This window comes from Phalacrocorax carbo, chromosome 1 (assembly GCF_963921805.1).
Source record: "Phalacrocorax carbo chromosome 1, bPhaCar2.1, whole genome shotgun sequence".
NCBI classification, from domain to species: domain Eukaryota; kingdom Metazoa; phylum Chordata; class Aves; order Suliformes; family Phalacrocoracidae; genus Phalacrocorax; species Phalacrocorax carbo.
In genome coordinates this window covers 159,457,070-159,474,943 of record NC_087513.1, presented here as the reverse complement: position 1 = coordinate 159,474,943, position 17,874 = coordinate 159,457,070, and the positions used below count along the sequence as shown (strand labels likewise).

The 17,874-nt window shown below is 39.0% G+C and overlaps 1 protein-coding gene across 6 annotated transcripts in view; it reads right to left on the bottom strand.

The window, feature by feature from the left end:
- DOCK9 (dedicator of cytokinesis 9) overlaps nt 1-17,874 on the bottom strand; it is a 134,428-nt gene that overhangs the window by 115,687 nt on the left and 867 nt on the right. For 2 of the 6 annotated variants that reach the window (XM_064440642.1, XM_064440644.1), the window contains exon 1: nt 813-1,395. The exons of 3 other annotated variants lie outside the window; for them this stretch is intronic. In XM_064440642.1, coding sequence (XP_064296712.1) covers nt 813-974 — 162 coding nt within the window. In that variant the 5' untranslated portion in view covers nt 975-1,395. Of the gene's footprint in view, nt 1-812; nt 1,397-17,874 lie in introns of those variants that run through there. One more of the 6 variants, XM_064440645.1, reaches the window with a different exon arrangement.

The following is a 17,874-nucleotide window of genomic DNA, read 5'->3' as shown; positions in this document are numbered from 1 at the left end:
GTGACAAAGCAATTAACAAGTAACCCCAAATTATTTAATATAAATATTTAAATCCTTAACTAGCCCAATTCTGAAGCAAGCAGTGCCCATTAGCTATTGCAATTCCACCCCCTCAAGCCTAAATGCAATACATCTGACGCACAAATGCGTCATTAACCTGGGGGGTACAAAGAAGACAGTCTCACTTTAAAGCCTGTTTTCTTTGCATCAGGCAACACCTAAAAAAGCCTTTGAGAGCAAAGCAGGTTCAGAAAACAGTTATTACTCCCTTTAACCATTTTTTTCTTCTAGAATGCTCCTGTATCCCTTTCAGTAAGTTAAATGAAATAGAATAGTTTCAGAGAGAATTAAAAAAAAAGAAAAAAAAGAAAAAAAAATGTACTCAAATCCGTCTGAAAAAAATAAACCTTAAATCCTGGGTTACTGTCTCCCAACAATGCATTCCTTAGTTTTTCCAGATTCCGTAATCATCTGTTGTCCTTCAACTGAAGTGCCAAATACATTCCAAGAGTATGTTTAGAAAGACCTAACAGCAGACGATCTTCTATAACAATCATGTTTATGGACTGCAAATTCTTCAGAGCTATCAATACAAATCAAAATGATATAATCAATATTAATCCTAAGCTTTAGCATTACAGCTGCATGCACATGTGTATTATATGTCACATACATACACTAACATCCTATAGTATCAGGACAAGGTATATTCATGTCTGTACATAGCAGATGTTAAATAAACATAGTATCGTGGTTTTAGTTTAGCTTTCAATTAGCAAATAAAATTATTAATGAAACAAGTTTGTATTTACCAGGGATGAATGAATCAATATTCCTGAATCTTCATTTGGCAAGCTGAATGCTGTGTATTCAAGGGCATTGTTTTCCCCTTGCTGTTTGCAAATATAACCACAGTTCCTCTCGAAAACTGTACGAATGCCTTTAAACAGAACCACACTTGTAGTGCAACCCATTCCAAATCTGTTGAATTTTGCATTTCTAGCAGCCCTGATTGCATTTGCAGAATGTCTTCTTCCTTTGCTCGACTCGAATAATTTTCCTGTGCTTCGCCGAAATATTTCTTTGCACAGTCTTCATTACGTCCGACATTTAGTATATTCCTTGACTAGAAACCATCAGCTACTGAAATGTAATCCTATTTGCTTAAGCCAAACCCTGCCAAAAATCCAGCCGCAGAAGACAAAAATCAGAGGGTGATGAAAAGCAAAGGGTACCTCAACTGTAGAATACAGGAGGCTTTCAGCATGGGGTATACTCCACAGCAGAGATGAAAAGATATTCCAGAGGGTCAGGGAAAGAGCTGCTATATTTCAGACATCCTTAGAACATAATCAAAGATGAAAGCAAACTGCAAAGATACTGCTGCAGTTTCTGCTGCCAGCCACAAAGAATCCTCATCTGCTGCAAGAAAGCACTCTCCCAGAATGCTTAGCACAGAGTTCGTACTGGCAAACATTTCTTTGCTTGACCTATATGTGCTTTTTAGTGCTTAAAGCAAAAAACTTCAAAATAAAAAACTCAAAATACGAGGGGATAATTCTTAAATCACTGCTGCTATGGGGAAAAAACCCAGCGTGTTACATAAACCTACTTCAACCAAATCTGTAAGTTATCAGCATGCTATTATCAGTTCAGACAAACCACGAGGGAGCTGGAGGCTGTCTTTACTTTTTCCTTTCTTCCTTGCATGCTAAGTGGATCAGTCAATTCCCACCTGCCAGAAACAGACTTTTTACTAGTCCTCGATTGCAAATAGCCAATAGTCATTAAAAAAGGAAAAAAAGAACACAGCTGACTACCTAGTTCAGGTCAACATCCACATCCAGAACAAAAATACAGCATGAAATTTAAACCACAAATTTCTTGCTGTATTGAATCACACCTGTATTGATTGCATTTATCACTACAGGATTCTACTCCACATACTGTACTGGTATCTGTCACACAAGTATGTAAACATCTTTGACACTGAGAAGTGTCAAATTTTTAAACTACTATTAAAGGCAAGGAATTTATAAAAAATAACTGTCCCAATCCATACCATAACAGTATCGATCACCCTCTCAGAGACTGCTAATTAGTTTTATGTTTCTTCTAAACTGAAAGCACTGAGATGTTTTTACCTATTTTCTTACCAAATTGTAAAACTGGATGAAAAAGCGAACTTCAAAAACTCAAGTTGTTGCAACAGAGTTAAAATAAGCTAAGTTAAACGGACTTAAGTGAAGCATGAAGGGTTGGAATAAGCAGATTAACAATGTCAGCTACAGATTTGCCCCCATGCAAATTAACTTATCTCAAGGAAATACTTGCATGCTATAATCAGACATTTAGAAGTAATCTTTAAGATTTATTAGCATTTTTTCCCTGACATCTGGCTAGTTAATACATCTCAGTATGCTTCTCATTGCAATTTGTATTTAGGTTATAAATGTATACACATTGTTTAAAAACATGCAGACACATTGTTTAAAAAAAAAAATAAAAAATCAATATTTGACAGTGATCCAAGTAGTTCCTGCCAGTCCCATATTCTCAAAGGCAGCAGCTAATACATTCCACATATTGTAAGAAATACAAATTGTGTTAAGGTAGTTTACTTAGCAAGGAATAGCTTTTGTGGGAGGACAATACAGAAGGCAATGGTGAAGAATTTGGCATAAATTCTACTCTGAAGGGCAAAGATAATTCAATCATAACCATAAACCTTGCACAGCAATGTCTCCACATCTTCTTCTGTCTACCTACCTACCCTACCCTCCTTGAAAACAAGAAGCAGGGCAGCGAGCGCCATGTTTTTCTCCATTCACTAAGGTTGGATAAAGACATCCTTGCAAACATGTGAGGGCAAAATAGCCATGGGAATTACCATGGAAGGCACCCCCAAAAGGTACATTCGAGTTAACTGTTTCTGGTGCAGGAGCCCACTTCATCACCATCTGGGAGGTAGGATTACAGAGACCTGACAAAGTTCAGATTCCATATGTGATATCAAAAGTTAAGAGATCATTAAAAGAAAGCAATGTGCAATTTCAAAGACTTAATAACTGGAAATGTTTCTAGCAAAAAGTAGAAAAAGTAGCCTGTGATGCAAGAGAGTATGAGAAAAATAAGTCAGTTTACAACAAATTACCATGTACTAGACACTTCCTTCAAATGCCTAGAAAATGACCTCACGTTTAAAGCACCAGGTAGGACGTGGAGAAACAGGAAGACAAACTATTTCATTTGGAAACAAACAGATGACAGAATCATAGACTAATTCAGGTTGGAAGTGACCCTGGGAGGTGTTCTAGTTCAAAACCAATTAAGAGCAAATTTAATTCCGACTATGTTTTCAGTAAATTTAGCATCATGTTTCTACACTATTTTAGAAAAGGCAACTGAAACTGACTTGGATCAACACAGTGGTAACAATGACATAAAAAGCATTCCAAATGGAGCCTGAAAGGGAGATAAATATGGGGACATGAGGGGTGGGAAGAAACCATGGAGAGGAGCAGCTTGACCAGATGCTTATAGATTAATATTATGAGATATCTCAATGGTGTCCAAAGCAGTCTGCCAGCAAGCAGACTTTTTCCTAAGATGTTAACTTGGTGCAAAGTGTAAGTTTCCAGCTTCACTAAGCAGACTCCTGCAACTGTAATGAGCAACCACCCTCCACAACCAGTGAACATCCAGACAGAAATGTGACACAACGTAATGTTATCCATTACAATATTACATCTCAAAGTAAAACGGGAGGCTGGAAAAATTCTTGTAAAGGTCTGACAGAACTTTTTCTACCAATTGAAAAGAGCTAAATGGCAGCCTAAGGTAGCTAAAAGTCTTAATCTAATTAAAAAAAAAAAAAAACAAACCACAAATAAATAAATAAAAAATCAACACATGAACAAGACCAGACTGTACATTACAGGAGCAGCAGGCTAGACATTGCAAACTGCCTTTAGCTGAGCCTGGGTTATGAGAAGGTCTTTTTCCATAAGGAAGAGTAGGTGGGGAGGAGAGGAAGGTCGTAAAGAGGATACATCACTAACGTCTGTCTTCTCTTGGTTTGTGAAAAAGGGTCTGCACCAGAAAGCATGCAGACCTATGAAGAGTTATTTGAGTTAGTATATTTTGCAAATACTACGTCCCTTAGCTGAACCGCCTGCTTATGCAGGGAGCGACAAGCTCCTCCTTGCTGTATACTACATTGAATCTGTACTGATTGCACTATGAGATTCCCCAAGACAAAAAGATTAATTAGTTGTGTTAGTTCCAACTTGTTCACAATCATATCTTTTTGAGATGGGCTCTCTTTGATATTTAATAAAGAAGCTCTAGTTCCTCTCCAAAAAATTGCTGGGAACAGTTTAACAGTACAGTTAGACAATTGCTGTAAGGGTCTAACCACCAGTCCTCCTCAGATTACAGTAAATGCCTAATGATGACTTTTCACTTGGGAACTGGAGGACTTCAAATCAACTTGTTAAGCAACTCTCTGACAACGAAATACATTCCAGCAAGCGTAATCACATAGGTACAGAGTAAACACGCGTGCTAGACATTGGACAGTTCTAACCAATGCGTACAAGTTTCAGTTTGACATTGGTTAACACTTACAAAGGTAGAAGACTTTAGGGAACAATTACCTGGGTTTATATAAAACCTTCAGGGAATCCTATAAAATTCTTATTAACAAAATGAGAATTTAATAGAGGCAACTAGGCAGATATTGAATAGTTGAGAGAGTACTCATCAAACTAGAGAGACCTTCCAATCAAATGTGTTACTAAAAGCAATGTGGACATTCTGTCTTATGTAGGGGAATAGACAGGGATCGGCGACCAGAAGATTACGGGATGTGACGGAAAGATAGACTCCTCCCCATAGGAGTGGCAGGAACAGGAACCGCAAGAGCTATATAAGCGTGTGACGCAGCCAAATAGTCGGACATTTTGTATCCATCATATTGGTGTCTGTGCATCACTGTCCCCAGGGTGGGTAAAGCCCTGTGTCCCGGAGGTATGCGGCCCAAGATAAGTTCTCCCGTAGAAGCGTACAGCTACAGTCTTCAGACATGCCATCACTATAGCAAAGCACTTCATAAAGACACAGGCCCATATCTGCAAGAGAACATAATTCAGGCAGGATTCAAGCACCTAGGTCCTAGCACAGGAGCCACAATAGCTTAATCTCTTAAAACATTAGAAGTAGCTACTTATATTTTTACCTACAAAGTTGTCCTTGGTATTTAAAATGCCCAGACTGCTGCCATCTTGACAGCAGTGAACATCTGGTTCCTTAGAGATCTTAACACATCCTGACTGAATTCAGCTTTTCACAAAACATGACAGTATCTGTAGGTGGAGCACTACCCTCCATCTGGCAGGGGCCTGTATATCAGCCCAGAATGCTAGAGATGTGGGCCTACAGCCTCCTTAGCCGAAAAAGATTAAAATCAACATCACTTACCACTCTTTGGAGTGCCTTAACAACCAGATGATAGTATAGCAAAGAAAACATACTCACTTTTGCCTGATAAAGCTATATCATAGGAAAGATTTGAAGATCCAATAGCCCTGAAGAGGGAAAAGAAGTGTACATACAACAGGTCATATGTACTAGAAACATTCCTAGAGGAAAGGAACAAGGAAATTCAGGTGCTGGTTCCTGATGCAAGGACTGTTTCTGCAATGACTGCTTCATGCAAATTTCATAGAAGAGCTTTTTCAGGTAGCTCTCTTCAAGAATTCATGTTTCTTTGGAAAGCATGAACCACTAAACGCTGCTCTGTGGGCACAACAGTGAGTTTTACTCTGTCTTCAGAGTAAACCTCTTCAGCACCCGATTTGTCAAAACTAGCGCAGAGCATCTGCTTGGATATGGATTATTCTTAGTAATCTTCATATCCGCTAACAAGAACGGCAAGAAGGATGTTATTGGGAACTACAGGCTGGTCAGATTCACTCCAGTCTCTGGGAAAATTATGACACAAACCTTCCTGGAAGCCATTTCCGGACATATAAAGAATAAGAGTGTAGTTCCCAAGTAGACAACACAGATTTACTGATTTTAACATAAAAGTTATGCCTGACCACGCTGTTTGCCTTCTGTGGTGATATGGCTGGCTCTGCAGACACAGAGACAGCAGTGGACGTTGAATAATGTTAGTAAAACAAGGCTTCTGACACAAGTCTCCCATAGCATCCTTGTAGCCAAATTAGGCAGATGTGGTCTGAGTGAGTGGATGATAAGGATGATGTCCTGGTGGACAGCAAGTTGAACACACTGAGCAGGCTTCTCAGTACAAGAAAGATATTGAAATACTAGAATGAGTCCAGTGGAGGACCATCATGATGGTTTAGGGCTGCAGCATATGATCGTTGAAAAAAAAAAATCTAAGAGACCTTGGATAGTTCAGGCTAAAGTAAACGGTAAAGTGAGATATTATCGCTGCCTGCAACTACCTAATGGGAAGGCAGAGAAAGGATAGAGCCAGGCTCTTCTTGAATTCAGAGGACAAGACGCAGCAGACACAGAATATTCCATTTGCATAAAAAGATTTTTTTTTTTTTTAACCACAAGGGTCATCAGCTATTGAAGTTAAACTATTTCCATCTTCATGGATATTAAAACCAGACTGGCGTAGTCTCTGAGCAACCTGCTCTAACCAGACTTGCTTTAAGCAAGGGATTGCACTAGGCAACTTCCAGAGATTTTCCTTTCAACCTGTAAGTTTCCGTGAATCTGTGGCATTACATTGGATAGCCACACACTAACCACAGAGACAGAGAAAAGATCCAAGAGAATTCCATCCTTCAGAAGAAAGCAGGTATAATTATTCCAGGAGGTAGTCTTGAGAATAGCATGCTTGGATTCCCATGTAATTTTGAACAAGAATCTGCACACTCAGCAAGACCTTAAGAAGAGATTTGCACTGAACAGAAACAAAAAACTACTGTTACATTAGAAATACTAAGTACACCACCAGGCTGAAGACCAGAAGCAGTTTATTATTTGTATGAGATGTCTCTAATGTCAAAGATCATATCAAAAGTCAAAAATAATGCTTATGAAAATTGGAGCAAGATTTAGTTCTGTCCTATCTAGTCAAGGAAGCTGTCATAGCTGGCTAACATGACAAGTTTCTTTTAATCAAAAAACATGGGAATGTTTGTGTCTATTATGCCTTTTATACAGTTAGCGAAGTGGGAAGGAGGCATAAACGATACAACCCAGGAAATGCTATTCCAAATCTTGCATACACAGTATTATGTATGTGCTGATGGAGAGATTCACACAAATTTAAAACCCTGCTAGTTACAAAATGCTAAATATCTCAGCTAACAGTTTTAGATCACATAGTTGAAAGCTGCGGAAAGGTCAGTCTTCTCACAAGTCCGTTCTTACATAAACAGCAATACATTTTCATCCATAGATGAGCAGCGGGAGCTGACAGTAAACCACATGCCTTAAGTTTAAACTTATCTCAAGTACACCTTGAGGACAGACATTCTAAGAATAACCCAAAGAACTTCAGGAAGTTGTCCAAGTCAATCAAAACTGAACAAATGAACATTTATTGTTATGTGTGAGACAAAAAACACCCAGGCCTTTTCACTGTTTTATATTTCAAGCCATACCATAGGATTTCTGGTATTGAAATATGCTCACTGGACTCCATCTAGTGGTCACATAACTTTCCACTTTCTGAAGTTGAAGTGATTATTCTGGGCTCTTAAATAACTGGCAAGATAACTGCAACAGAAATTTATTTTTATTATTATTATTATTATTATTATTATTATTAGAGAGCTACAGAACAAGTCATTAATTATAGGGTATTATTTACAGAGACACTAATGAAACCATGCTAGAATAAATAATGGTCAACAGGACAGCAGACTAGGGGGAAAAAAAAAATATGTTGAAACCCAGTTTTTGACTACCATACTGTGTTCAGCAAAGAGTAGTAGGAACTTTGGGCCCCATACATCCTTTTATACTTTTAATCCCTCTGTGGAGGTTATTCAGATTCAGGTCTTTGTCCTTTCCTTTGTTCCTAGTTTAGTCAGGAACAGATTCCAAATTCCACTCCAGCAGACCATTAGCTGCCAGAATATTATGCTAGAATTATTGTCCCTTTACCAGCAAGACTGTATACAGCAGGATTTTTTTTCTTCTTCCTATTAGAAACCTCATATTTCATGTGAGGAAAAACTTACTGGATCATGCTGTATGCTCTGGCTAGAAAGAAATTAGTGTATAACATTATTGGTCCATCTAAGCCCATATACAATACCAGGCAAATAACTCTCAGGTGACAGCAAGCCTGGCAAGCAAGAATCCCAAGACAATTTCTGAAGGAAACTAGAATAGCACGGTTCAAATAATGATGATCTGTGTCATCTCTTCATTAACCTGAATGCTCTTTTTAAACTCACTGACGTTTGAAGGCCAATGTGAATTTAAAATCCCTCTTGGACTAGCAAACAGTGAGAATGAAGCCTCCTTGAACATTCTTAAAGGCAAACATAACGCCATGATTTTCAGCTAAACCACCTACAAAATCAGATGACATTACGCTACACAGGAAATCAGTGCCAGTGCAAGCGGGTGCATATATGCTTGGCAGAAAGAGGTCTGAAATACCACCTGTCATCATCACCGTTCTGGGGCAAGTGAGGAACAGGCTAGATGAGGTGATTTTCCATCTCATTTTCACAAAGCCTTGGTTCGGTATTATTCTGTTGCCTGGTTGTAGTCACAACGATGCCTACAAACAAGCCTAGAAAGGCATTAAGGGAAGTGCAAGCAGATTCTCTGCCAGTGTCAGTGCCCTGGTGAAGAACAGTACTTCCTCTGAAACCAAAAGCTATAAAAACCATTACGCAACAGTAAAGAGCAAAGAGCATGAAATAGCATTGGCAATGTTAAAACAAAACCGAGAGCTATCTTACTAGCCTTTGCCTCTCCCACTGAAAACACCCAGCTCTTTCTGTGGAGTTTCTGTTTTTCTTACTCTTGTATGTTTCAGTACTCCCTTCAGCATATGAAGGGCAGTTGTACCTTGGGCAACTAATAAGGTAGCGAGCTCATATCACTTAATGTCAAAACACAAACATCCAAAGGCAGTGGAGGCTCTCGACTTGCAAGCTGAAACCAAATGAAATGCCTACAAGCACATGTACAATGAAACCCCAGGCTCCTGAAATCAACTACATTTCACTTACAATAACATAAAAATTACAATGTATTACATCCTGCACCAATGTAAGCAGAATTAAATGCTTTCTCTACTTAAAATTATGCAAGCATTATCCATTCTGAGTATAATGTGCAGTCACTCTTTGTTGGGGGATTTATTTTGTAGTAGTAAAAACATAAACCCTCGTCTTATCCGAATTCACCGAATAACTCCTTCCCATCCACAGAGTACCTGGCAGTACTAAAAGCAGTTCAGTTTGTGCCTCAAATTTCCAAACTTAGATCAGTATCTGTCAACATGCTATATCCTTTTAAGTCAATAGTTACAACTGAATATAAGAAATCACCCAGAAGTACACAAAGCAGCAGCTAAGGACTATTTATTTGCACTGATGATCTATGTTACAGGCTTCCCTGTATTCTGGCAGCTCTGGATCTTACCCCTTCTCAGCTTTGCTGTGACTAAACATAAATCTTTACTGGGCTTTTAAAATATATATATATAGTTTTTTGGGGGGTTGGAGTTGTTTTTCTTGTTTTGTTTGGGTTTAGGGGAGGGTTGTGTTTCAAAGTGTATTTTGGTTGCTTAGTTAATTTTAGGTGACATCACTTGATATTCCCACTGTATGAGCAACTATGTTTCTTAGTAGAAGAAACTTCAAAAGCAACTATTTGATTTCAACTTGTAGGGACAGTAACATTGTTTATGCACAAACTCATTCACCACTGGAAATTCCAAACAAGCTTAGAAGAGTGAGGTATCATTTTGAGAAGCAAACGGTTTTGTTGATTTAGTGCCCCATGTTTTTTAATTTCTAGTATTCCTTCCTAGAATTATCACCAGAAGAACTTTTCAAGAGAACTACAGAAGTGGGGGGGGGTGTGTGTGAAGCCAGTCTAAACCTCATTTCCTTGATTTGCTCAGAATTATAACGTTGACACCTCTTCCAGAACCACCAGCACTGACAATATGTACATAACAAGGTCCACTTTATATTCAGCCTTTGCACAGAATTCCTGTGAATCAGATTTTTCAGACAACGTTCAGCCTCATCAATGTACACAAATTCCTGAATGGAGGGTACAAAGAAGACCCAGCCAGGGTCTTCTCAGTGGTGCCCGGTGACAGGACAAGGGGCAACGGGCACAAGCTGAAACACAGGAGGTTCCCTCTGAACCTCAGGAAACACTTTGTCACAGTGAGGGTGACCGAGCACTGGCACAGGTTGCCCAGGGAGCTTGTAGAGTCTCCATCCTTGGCGATACTCAAAAGCCACCTGGACACGGTCCTGGGCAACCAGCTCTAGGTGGCCCAGCTTGAGGAGAGGGTTGGACCAAATGACCTCTAGAGGTCCCTTCCAGACTCAGCCACCCTGTGATTGTGTGAGAGAACCACAGCACCCCTTTGCACCACATGCCCTGGAGACATCTTTCCTGCTGCTTATTTTTATTTATTTATTCTGATTATTCACCAGTAGCCCCAAGGCAACAACACTACCTTAAACAGAGCACTACTCACAGGAAGGCATGGTTACTTTCACCAGTCTGAGGTGCTGGATCCAGACAGAATTTCCAACAAAGGGTCTCGATTTCTTCTTTCTCATTTTTCCCCTCACTTGAACTGCCTGTGTCTCCAACAGGCAGCAATCTCTGCACGGAGAAGGAGAATGCAAGAAGACAGTATCTGGATTCCCCATTCTTCCTCTCATATCTGATTCACTGGGCACAGATGAGGAGATGACAAACTGTTCTAACAGATGCAGCAATTCATCAAAGAATCCCATCCCCCAACCCCTGCAGTCAGATTAAGATTTCTATTTTCTTAAAGTTTCTGCAGCAAAGCTGCTATTTCTCTCAACCAGTCACAGTGGGAGTGCAGGAGAAGGTGACCTCAGCTACAGATATTGGATTTCTCTGACCAAACCTTTGTGCTCCAGAACAGCTTTCTTCATAAAACCACCTTCAGAGCTTCTGCTCAACTTTCTAAAGGCCTTTAGATGTCTAGTAGACTTTTTTCCAAAGCAGAGTCCATTGTACCAATTCTGGCCATTGCTTAGTACAGGAAATCTTGTCCACAGTGTTAACAGGTTGCTTTTTAAGGCCTCTGAGACTGCTATTTCTTGGGGGCTTAATATTACAGGAAGCCTCTATTTTGAGATAACACATGCTCACTTCCATTCTCATTAAAAGAACTTTAAGAATCCTTACAGAAAAATAAAGGGAAAAAAAATCCCATTGCTTTCTCATGATGTGATACTTACCACTATTTTATAGATTATTAAATTTAAGATACTAAGTACATCAGTGCCTCTGGACTAAGAGAGAACATAAGCCTTCCTTCAGAAACCTATCCATCCTCTAAATTAATGTCTAGAATGCTAGATGGTCAGAATTACTGGAGTATCCTCTCATCCTTAGATATAAGTTATTTCAAAAATATTTCAATGAGAAAGGCATTGTGTAAAACATTGACTGCTTGTGCAACTTTATGCCTCTTCTGCCTTGCATAATTAATGCTTTTCATGGGCACAGACAACCTAAGGTGGGGGGCAAGGGAGAATTGATTTCTCTTTACCCTCTTCCAAGTTAAGGAATTTTCCCTTCAGTATCGAAGTCAAGTGAAGTACTTGAGATCACTCAGTCTCAAAACCAAAGACAAACACTAGCTAAGGAAGGCAGTTTCATGTACATTTTTAACGTAGAGTATTTTTTTAATATCACTGCACTAGGTAAGTTCTTCAACTGCCAACAGAAATTTGAGGTCTGAATAAGAGCTTCCTGGATACCCGCACTGAAGATGTTACACCTTTTCTTTATCTCCATAAAGAGCCACTGGCACACAGTTACAGAAATTCTTAAATAAAAGCAATATAGCCAATACATTTCTCAGAAGGACACAACCAAGCTTCTTGCTATCTGGAAAATTGAACTCCCCTTATTTGCTTCAATGACTTACCAGTAATTTTTCCTTACTATTTTCAAGGCAAACATGCATGAATTTAGCAGAATCTTAAAGCTACCTCAAAAAATACAGCTACCTGGTTAAACTGCCAAAACCACAAATTGTTGAGCTTGCATATACCTGATGGTTACCTAATCTCAGGCAGACGCTACTCACTCACAAGTGACCACTCAGTCCAATAACCGCACATGCTTAAAAATAACTTGAACATTTACACCTATGCAATAGAAAAAAACAGATTACATTAAAGATCTAGTTTTCAAAATTAGTATTTACAGACCCTTTTGAAACATTTGCGTAGAAGCTCAATGCAGCGTAACCAAATGACTAAGTGGGATATACAGTTTTAAGTTTATTGCACACAACCTTCAATATGGAGGGGGGAAAAAAATACGGAGTTGTGAAATTCCCAAGTTTAAATTCAGGTGTAATGAGTTCTACTTCCACTGAGATACAAATATGTGATCCTAACTGAGCATTAAAGGGCATGCATAGGAAGAAGAGAGGAAAGAGAAGGTATGCTGTGGTATTCCGTGCTTTGTAAGAGCTGATGCCACCATAGACAAAAAACTCAATTCAGCATCATCCGATATCTGATATTTGCTGTATTAGACACAACTATTTTTAAAGCGTTTACTCCTCTATTTTAAAGATAATTATCCTTATCTAGTGGGATAGAAAAAGTTCCAGAAAATGATGAGGAAATAAGGTGCGCCTAACAAGAATGATCTAATGTTGTTGAACGGTTAAATGTGTTTTTGTTCACACAGAAATTCAGCTGCCCTGTATTTTTCCCCTCATGTTTTCTTTCTGAGCAAGAAGTTTACTGATATTTAAAATTCAAATACATTTAAGAGTACTTATTAATACTTTAGTACGATAATCTCTGAATCTCCACAACCACAGAAATGTCTATCACATCCAGTAAGTCTTAGCAGTGTCAGACTTGCCAGAAATAACACATTGTTTTCTTACTGTTCTTTACCTCCTATTGTTTTGTGTCTAATCAGAAAGTTTTTTACACGCACTTTGCTGAAATAAAATTAGCACCTTTGTCAAAAAGATCGTATTCTCTGCCAACCTTTATTTCCTTAAGAAAGGTAAGTGGTACATACCATAAACTAAAGTAACTTCTTCAGGGCTGAGTATCTGGTTTTCTCCCTCATGTAAAGAGAAAGGTCAACAGTTCAGAGACTGATTAAATAAGCAATACCATTCGCATCGAGTTCCTCCAAGATGAGTTGTGTTAGGATGACGTTCGTTGTCAGGAATGATTTTTCCTTTTAAATCTTGAATAGCAATTCTCATCTCTCTGCTTTCACTCATCCATTCATAACAATTTGTTTCTTCCAAATTCCTTATATATACAATTTCACATTCCTTAATGGAAAGCTCAAGCCTTATCCATGTTTTTCAGCTTTTCTGCTCCCATCAGCTCTAAAAGATCCCAGTCCTCACTCATCCCTTCAGCATTACATACCACTTTTTAATTCCTACTTTTGCTTGCTTGCTAAAGCAAGCCATCAACTATCTCTTTCCATGCAAACACTGCAAGTGAAGGTCAATGAGGTTCCAAATACCCCATTCATCATATACAGAGAAGCCACTTTGCAGAAAAGCGCACAAACCCTCTATGTACAGGATGTACAAAAGGATAGGTGAATCAAAGGAAAATACCAAACCAAAATTAATATTATGTAATCCTCCCAGTAACTGTACTCCTGGGAAAACACTATGTTAAAAACACTGTAATAATACAGCATAAAGTGCACCTATCCAGCTTTCTTACGGAGTTGGGATTCACAGAAAGCAGAGATCAGGACTGGAAAGACAAAGCTGACATCATGTTAAAAGCAAGAATAAGTAATCTTAAAAAAAAAAAAAAAAAGAATGAACATCAATGAATTTGAGATCAAAGACTGGTTAGGAGATCCAAGCATTGTCTTCATGATATACTGATTTTCCTCCACATCCAAAAGGCTGAATTTCTGCAAGTTTTAGAACTCAAGAGCTCTACCAGGTACCTGAAGTTAACATATAAAGCCAAGACTATATTAAAATATGATGATTTTAGCCTTCAAGTACTGGAAGCTATTTTATATGTCCAAATCAAAAAGTAGAACTGCACAGAACAATCCAGGAATCACTCTGATTTCATCCTGGTTTTCCATGTCTCCAGTTTCTTCTGCACAATGTTAATTTCAACATAGGGGAAACAACTCTTGCTGCATTATTTGGTATATTTAAACACTTCCACTACCTGCATATTTGATAAGGGCATTTTACTGACATCTAGGCAATAGCAAACAAACTCTGGTACATCAAACATTCTTGTAATTGCTTATTAAGTGTCAGCTTAATTTAACATAGGGTAGAACGCATTGTTTTGTCACTGAGATAAATTATCATTAACATATCATTGAATAAGACACCACATATCCTTCCAGCAGTGCTACTGATCTGTATACAACATGCTTTGGGTAACTCATCACCACTTAAAGAGACCGCTTCCAACAACACGTAATACTAAAATTGCATTGAAAACTGCTCTTGGTAAGATTGCTGGTTTAAGAGACACACCTATCATCCCCACAGTCTTCCTCCCCAGACATAAATGTATTTGGGTGACCAAAGACATCACATTAAATTTTAGGAGACATGGTACTGTTGGGTTGACGGTTGCACTTGATGATCCAACCTTAATGATTCTGTGACTCTATGATTCTAAGTTGAGTGGCTAGTCTGAAGTCAAAACATCATCAAGAACGCACGAGACCATATTCAGCTCAGATGCTACTGTCATGCAGAAAATACCAAAAACTGAACCCAAATAATCAAGACACATATTATGTGCCTTATAACCACAGTGAAAAGCTGATTGCCAAATAAGTAGTTTTCAGTTCAGCATCCAAACTGTGCTCGTTGGTCCAGCAAACTGAGTCTAACAGAAAGAACACATGAGATGTCAAACACTGACAAAATAGCTTGCTTCATTCTTTGACGAAAACTAGCTTGGCTAACCACATGTGCTTAATGTTTTTTTACTACTCAGCCAAGCTATTTAGTCTGTCAGTTGGCTGCAAGTCTCTGACTTTTAGTTCCAATGAAGAGCAATCTGAAAATTTAAGGCATACCATGCTGTCCTACTAACATACTGGCTTGGGTCCTCTTTCATCAGTATGATCCTAAGAACATTTATATAGCAGATAAGACAAGCATATTTTAGAAATATGAGGTAATAAATGTCATTTAAAGATGGGAAATGCCTTTTTTAAAGTCTAGCAATATATTGTTGATGGTAAAAATGGATGGAACTGTTAAACAGTAGCCACAATAACAAGTCAGAGAATCTATACCGCCTTAGAAATATCAGCAGTTCGCTTTTATCTGCTACTGCAAAAAACGACTGGGTGATTTGCATCACTGCTCAGTACGTTCTGCTGCAGAGATGTACAGTCAGAAGCAATATTTGTTGCATATATCTGGACAGATCACCCACCAAAAACTGTTAGTTTGAATTCATTCTTTCCTATCTCCAGGTTCTACACTGCAAGCCTAGCCAATGGAAAACAGCTGCAGTATTTTTTCAGTATTGGAAAACTTCAGTATTTGCTCATGAGCAAGTGAAGATGGTAAGTTACATTAGTTACCAATGCTGAACAATGTTTTAAGCAAGACATTTTGTGACAACCCAGTTCAAAAAATGTTGGTGGGTGCTCTATCAAGGAGCTTTGAGAGGCACCTTATGAAACAAAGTGGGTCGTCTTTTCTTTAAAGCCACATAGCTGAATAGAGTATTCCACGCTACTGTAACACTGGTAAGAATCCTTCATTCACCAGATCAGCCTAAGAGATTTTTCAGACAATGAAGCTCAGAAAGTCCAACAGCTAAGAACCAGGTCAACCTGTCAAACTTATAGAACTAAGTATTTTCTAAAAGTCTTTTACAGGAGAGGGGAAAAAAAAAAGAAAGGAAAAAAAAAAAAAGGAAAGACAATTTCATTCCAAACATCAGAGTGCTCAAAAAACTCCAGTTACAGTGCATTCAAAGGAAGAAGAAAAGGTAAAAAGGTAAAGGTAAACCTGCAATCATTAGCCTTTTATTTCATTATTTAAACAGTGTGTGAGCAGGAACACATGAGTTCAGAGATAAAATGAACAGCATTAATGACATGAAGAAGGACGTAGCAGCAGGGGCAAAATCTGGCTCCAACAGGAAGGTGAACTTCAGCACAAGACTGTAGGGGAGAGAGGTGAGGATTCTGCTCCATGCGTCAAGCTAACGGAGAAGGATCACGAATCTGGCATGACTGTTAAGTTGCCATGAGTGGTAAGTCACTACATTTGCTTTCTAAGACAGTGATCGAAGACCTTATTCAGAATAAGATTGAGCCAGCATGCCACTTCACACCATCACTTCTTCCACCTCCTTAAAATTCTGCAGAATATGCTGTTGTGGCAAAGATACCTGGAATATTAGTGAATACCATCCTGATATGTGTTTAATTCATTGAGGTTGACCAAAGAATCAGATAAATATTTTCCAGCTCTCATTTTCCATCTCAATGACACTAGTCATAAGTGAATTAAGAAAAAAAAACTTGTAAAGAGGAAGGGGGGCAGGGCAGGGTTGCCAATCACTACAAAAGAAACTTTTGTTTATGTTATGAAAATACCTAAATCCCTTTCATGCTCCCTCAATGTGAAAAATACTTTTAAATATATATATATACACACACACCTCCTTCCACTCTTCCTAGGAAAGACTTGATCCCTGGAGAAGTGTTAACGTATATTCAGTGTTCATTACACGTATGCGTGCTAGTGCCTTGTGGACAGCTGTCACTATTCAGCATGTTAGGTCTTCTATTATATATTCCATGACCCAGTTAAATAGGGAGCAATTTAATTTTAGAGCCCTCATTTTATGAAGGAAAGGTATTTGTCTTTGAATTACAGCTACAGCATTTGTTACTCCCACAACACATAGCTGTAACAAGATAAAGTGTTCTGACAAGCAGTTTTAAAAAGTTAGATGAGACCATACCTAACACTAGCAAGCGTGAGAACCAAATGACAGATCAGCTTCCAGTATCAGGAACCCCCAGCACCAAAAACTCTCTACTTACACAGGGTTATGTGCTTACTAAAACATTCCCCTCGGAGATACCAAAACCACATGGAAAACAAACGCATATCGTGAATAAGAGCCCCAAGAGAAGCTCTGAAAAACCTTGCTGAGGCTGTTTAAGATGCTGTCACCCGGGTACAGCCAGGCCAAAAAGCCAACTCTCTCTCTCCCTCTCTCCCGGTCCCAGCTGCCTCAGCTCAGCACCTAACACCTTCGCATAAATCCACTTTCAGCAGTCTCAATTAAACTAACGTGCCCAATTGTGAGCTGGCACGAACAGGCACCACGTACTGGCACAGCACCGCCAGATAACCTGGCAAAACACTCCCGCCAGACCCGCCAGCGCTCATCTTTCATTCTGTAACGATGCATGCCACCACAAAAAAAAAAAAAAATTAAAAAAAAAATTTTAAAACCGTGGTTGAGTTGCAAAGCGTGCGGACGGCAGCGAGATGAAAGCCCCCTTTTGCACCGCCGTTTTCGCACACGCAGAGGAAAGCGTGTGCCAAACAAGGCCAAGGCGCGCCCGCTGCACCCGCTCCACAGGTGGAGGGTCGCGGGGGCG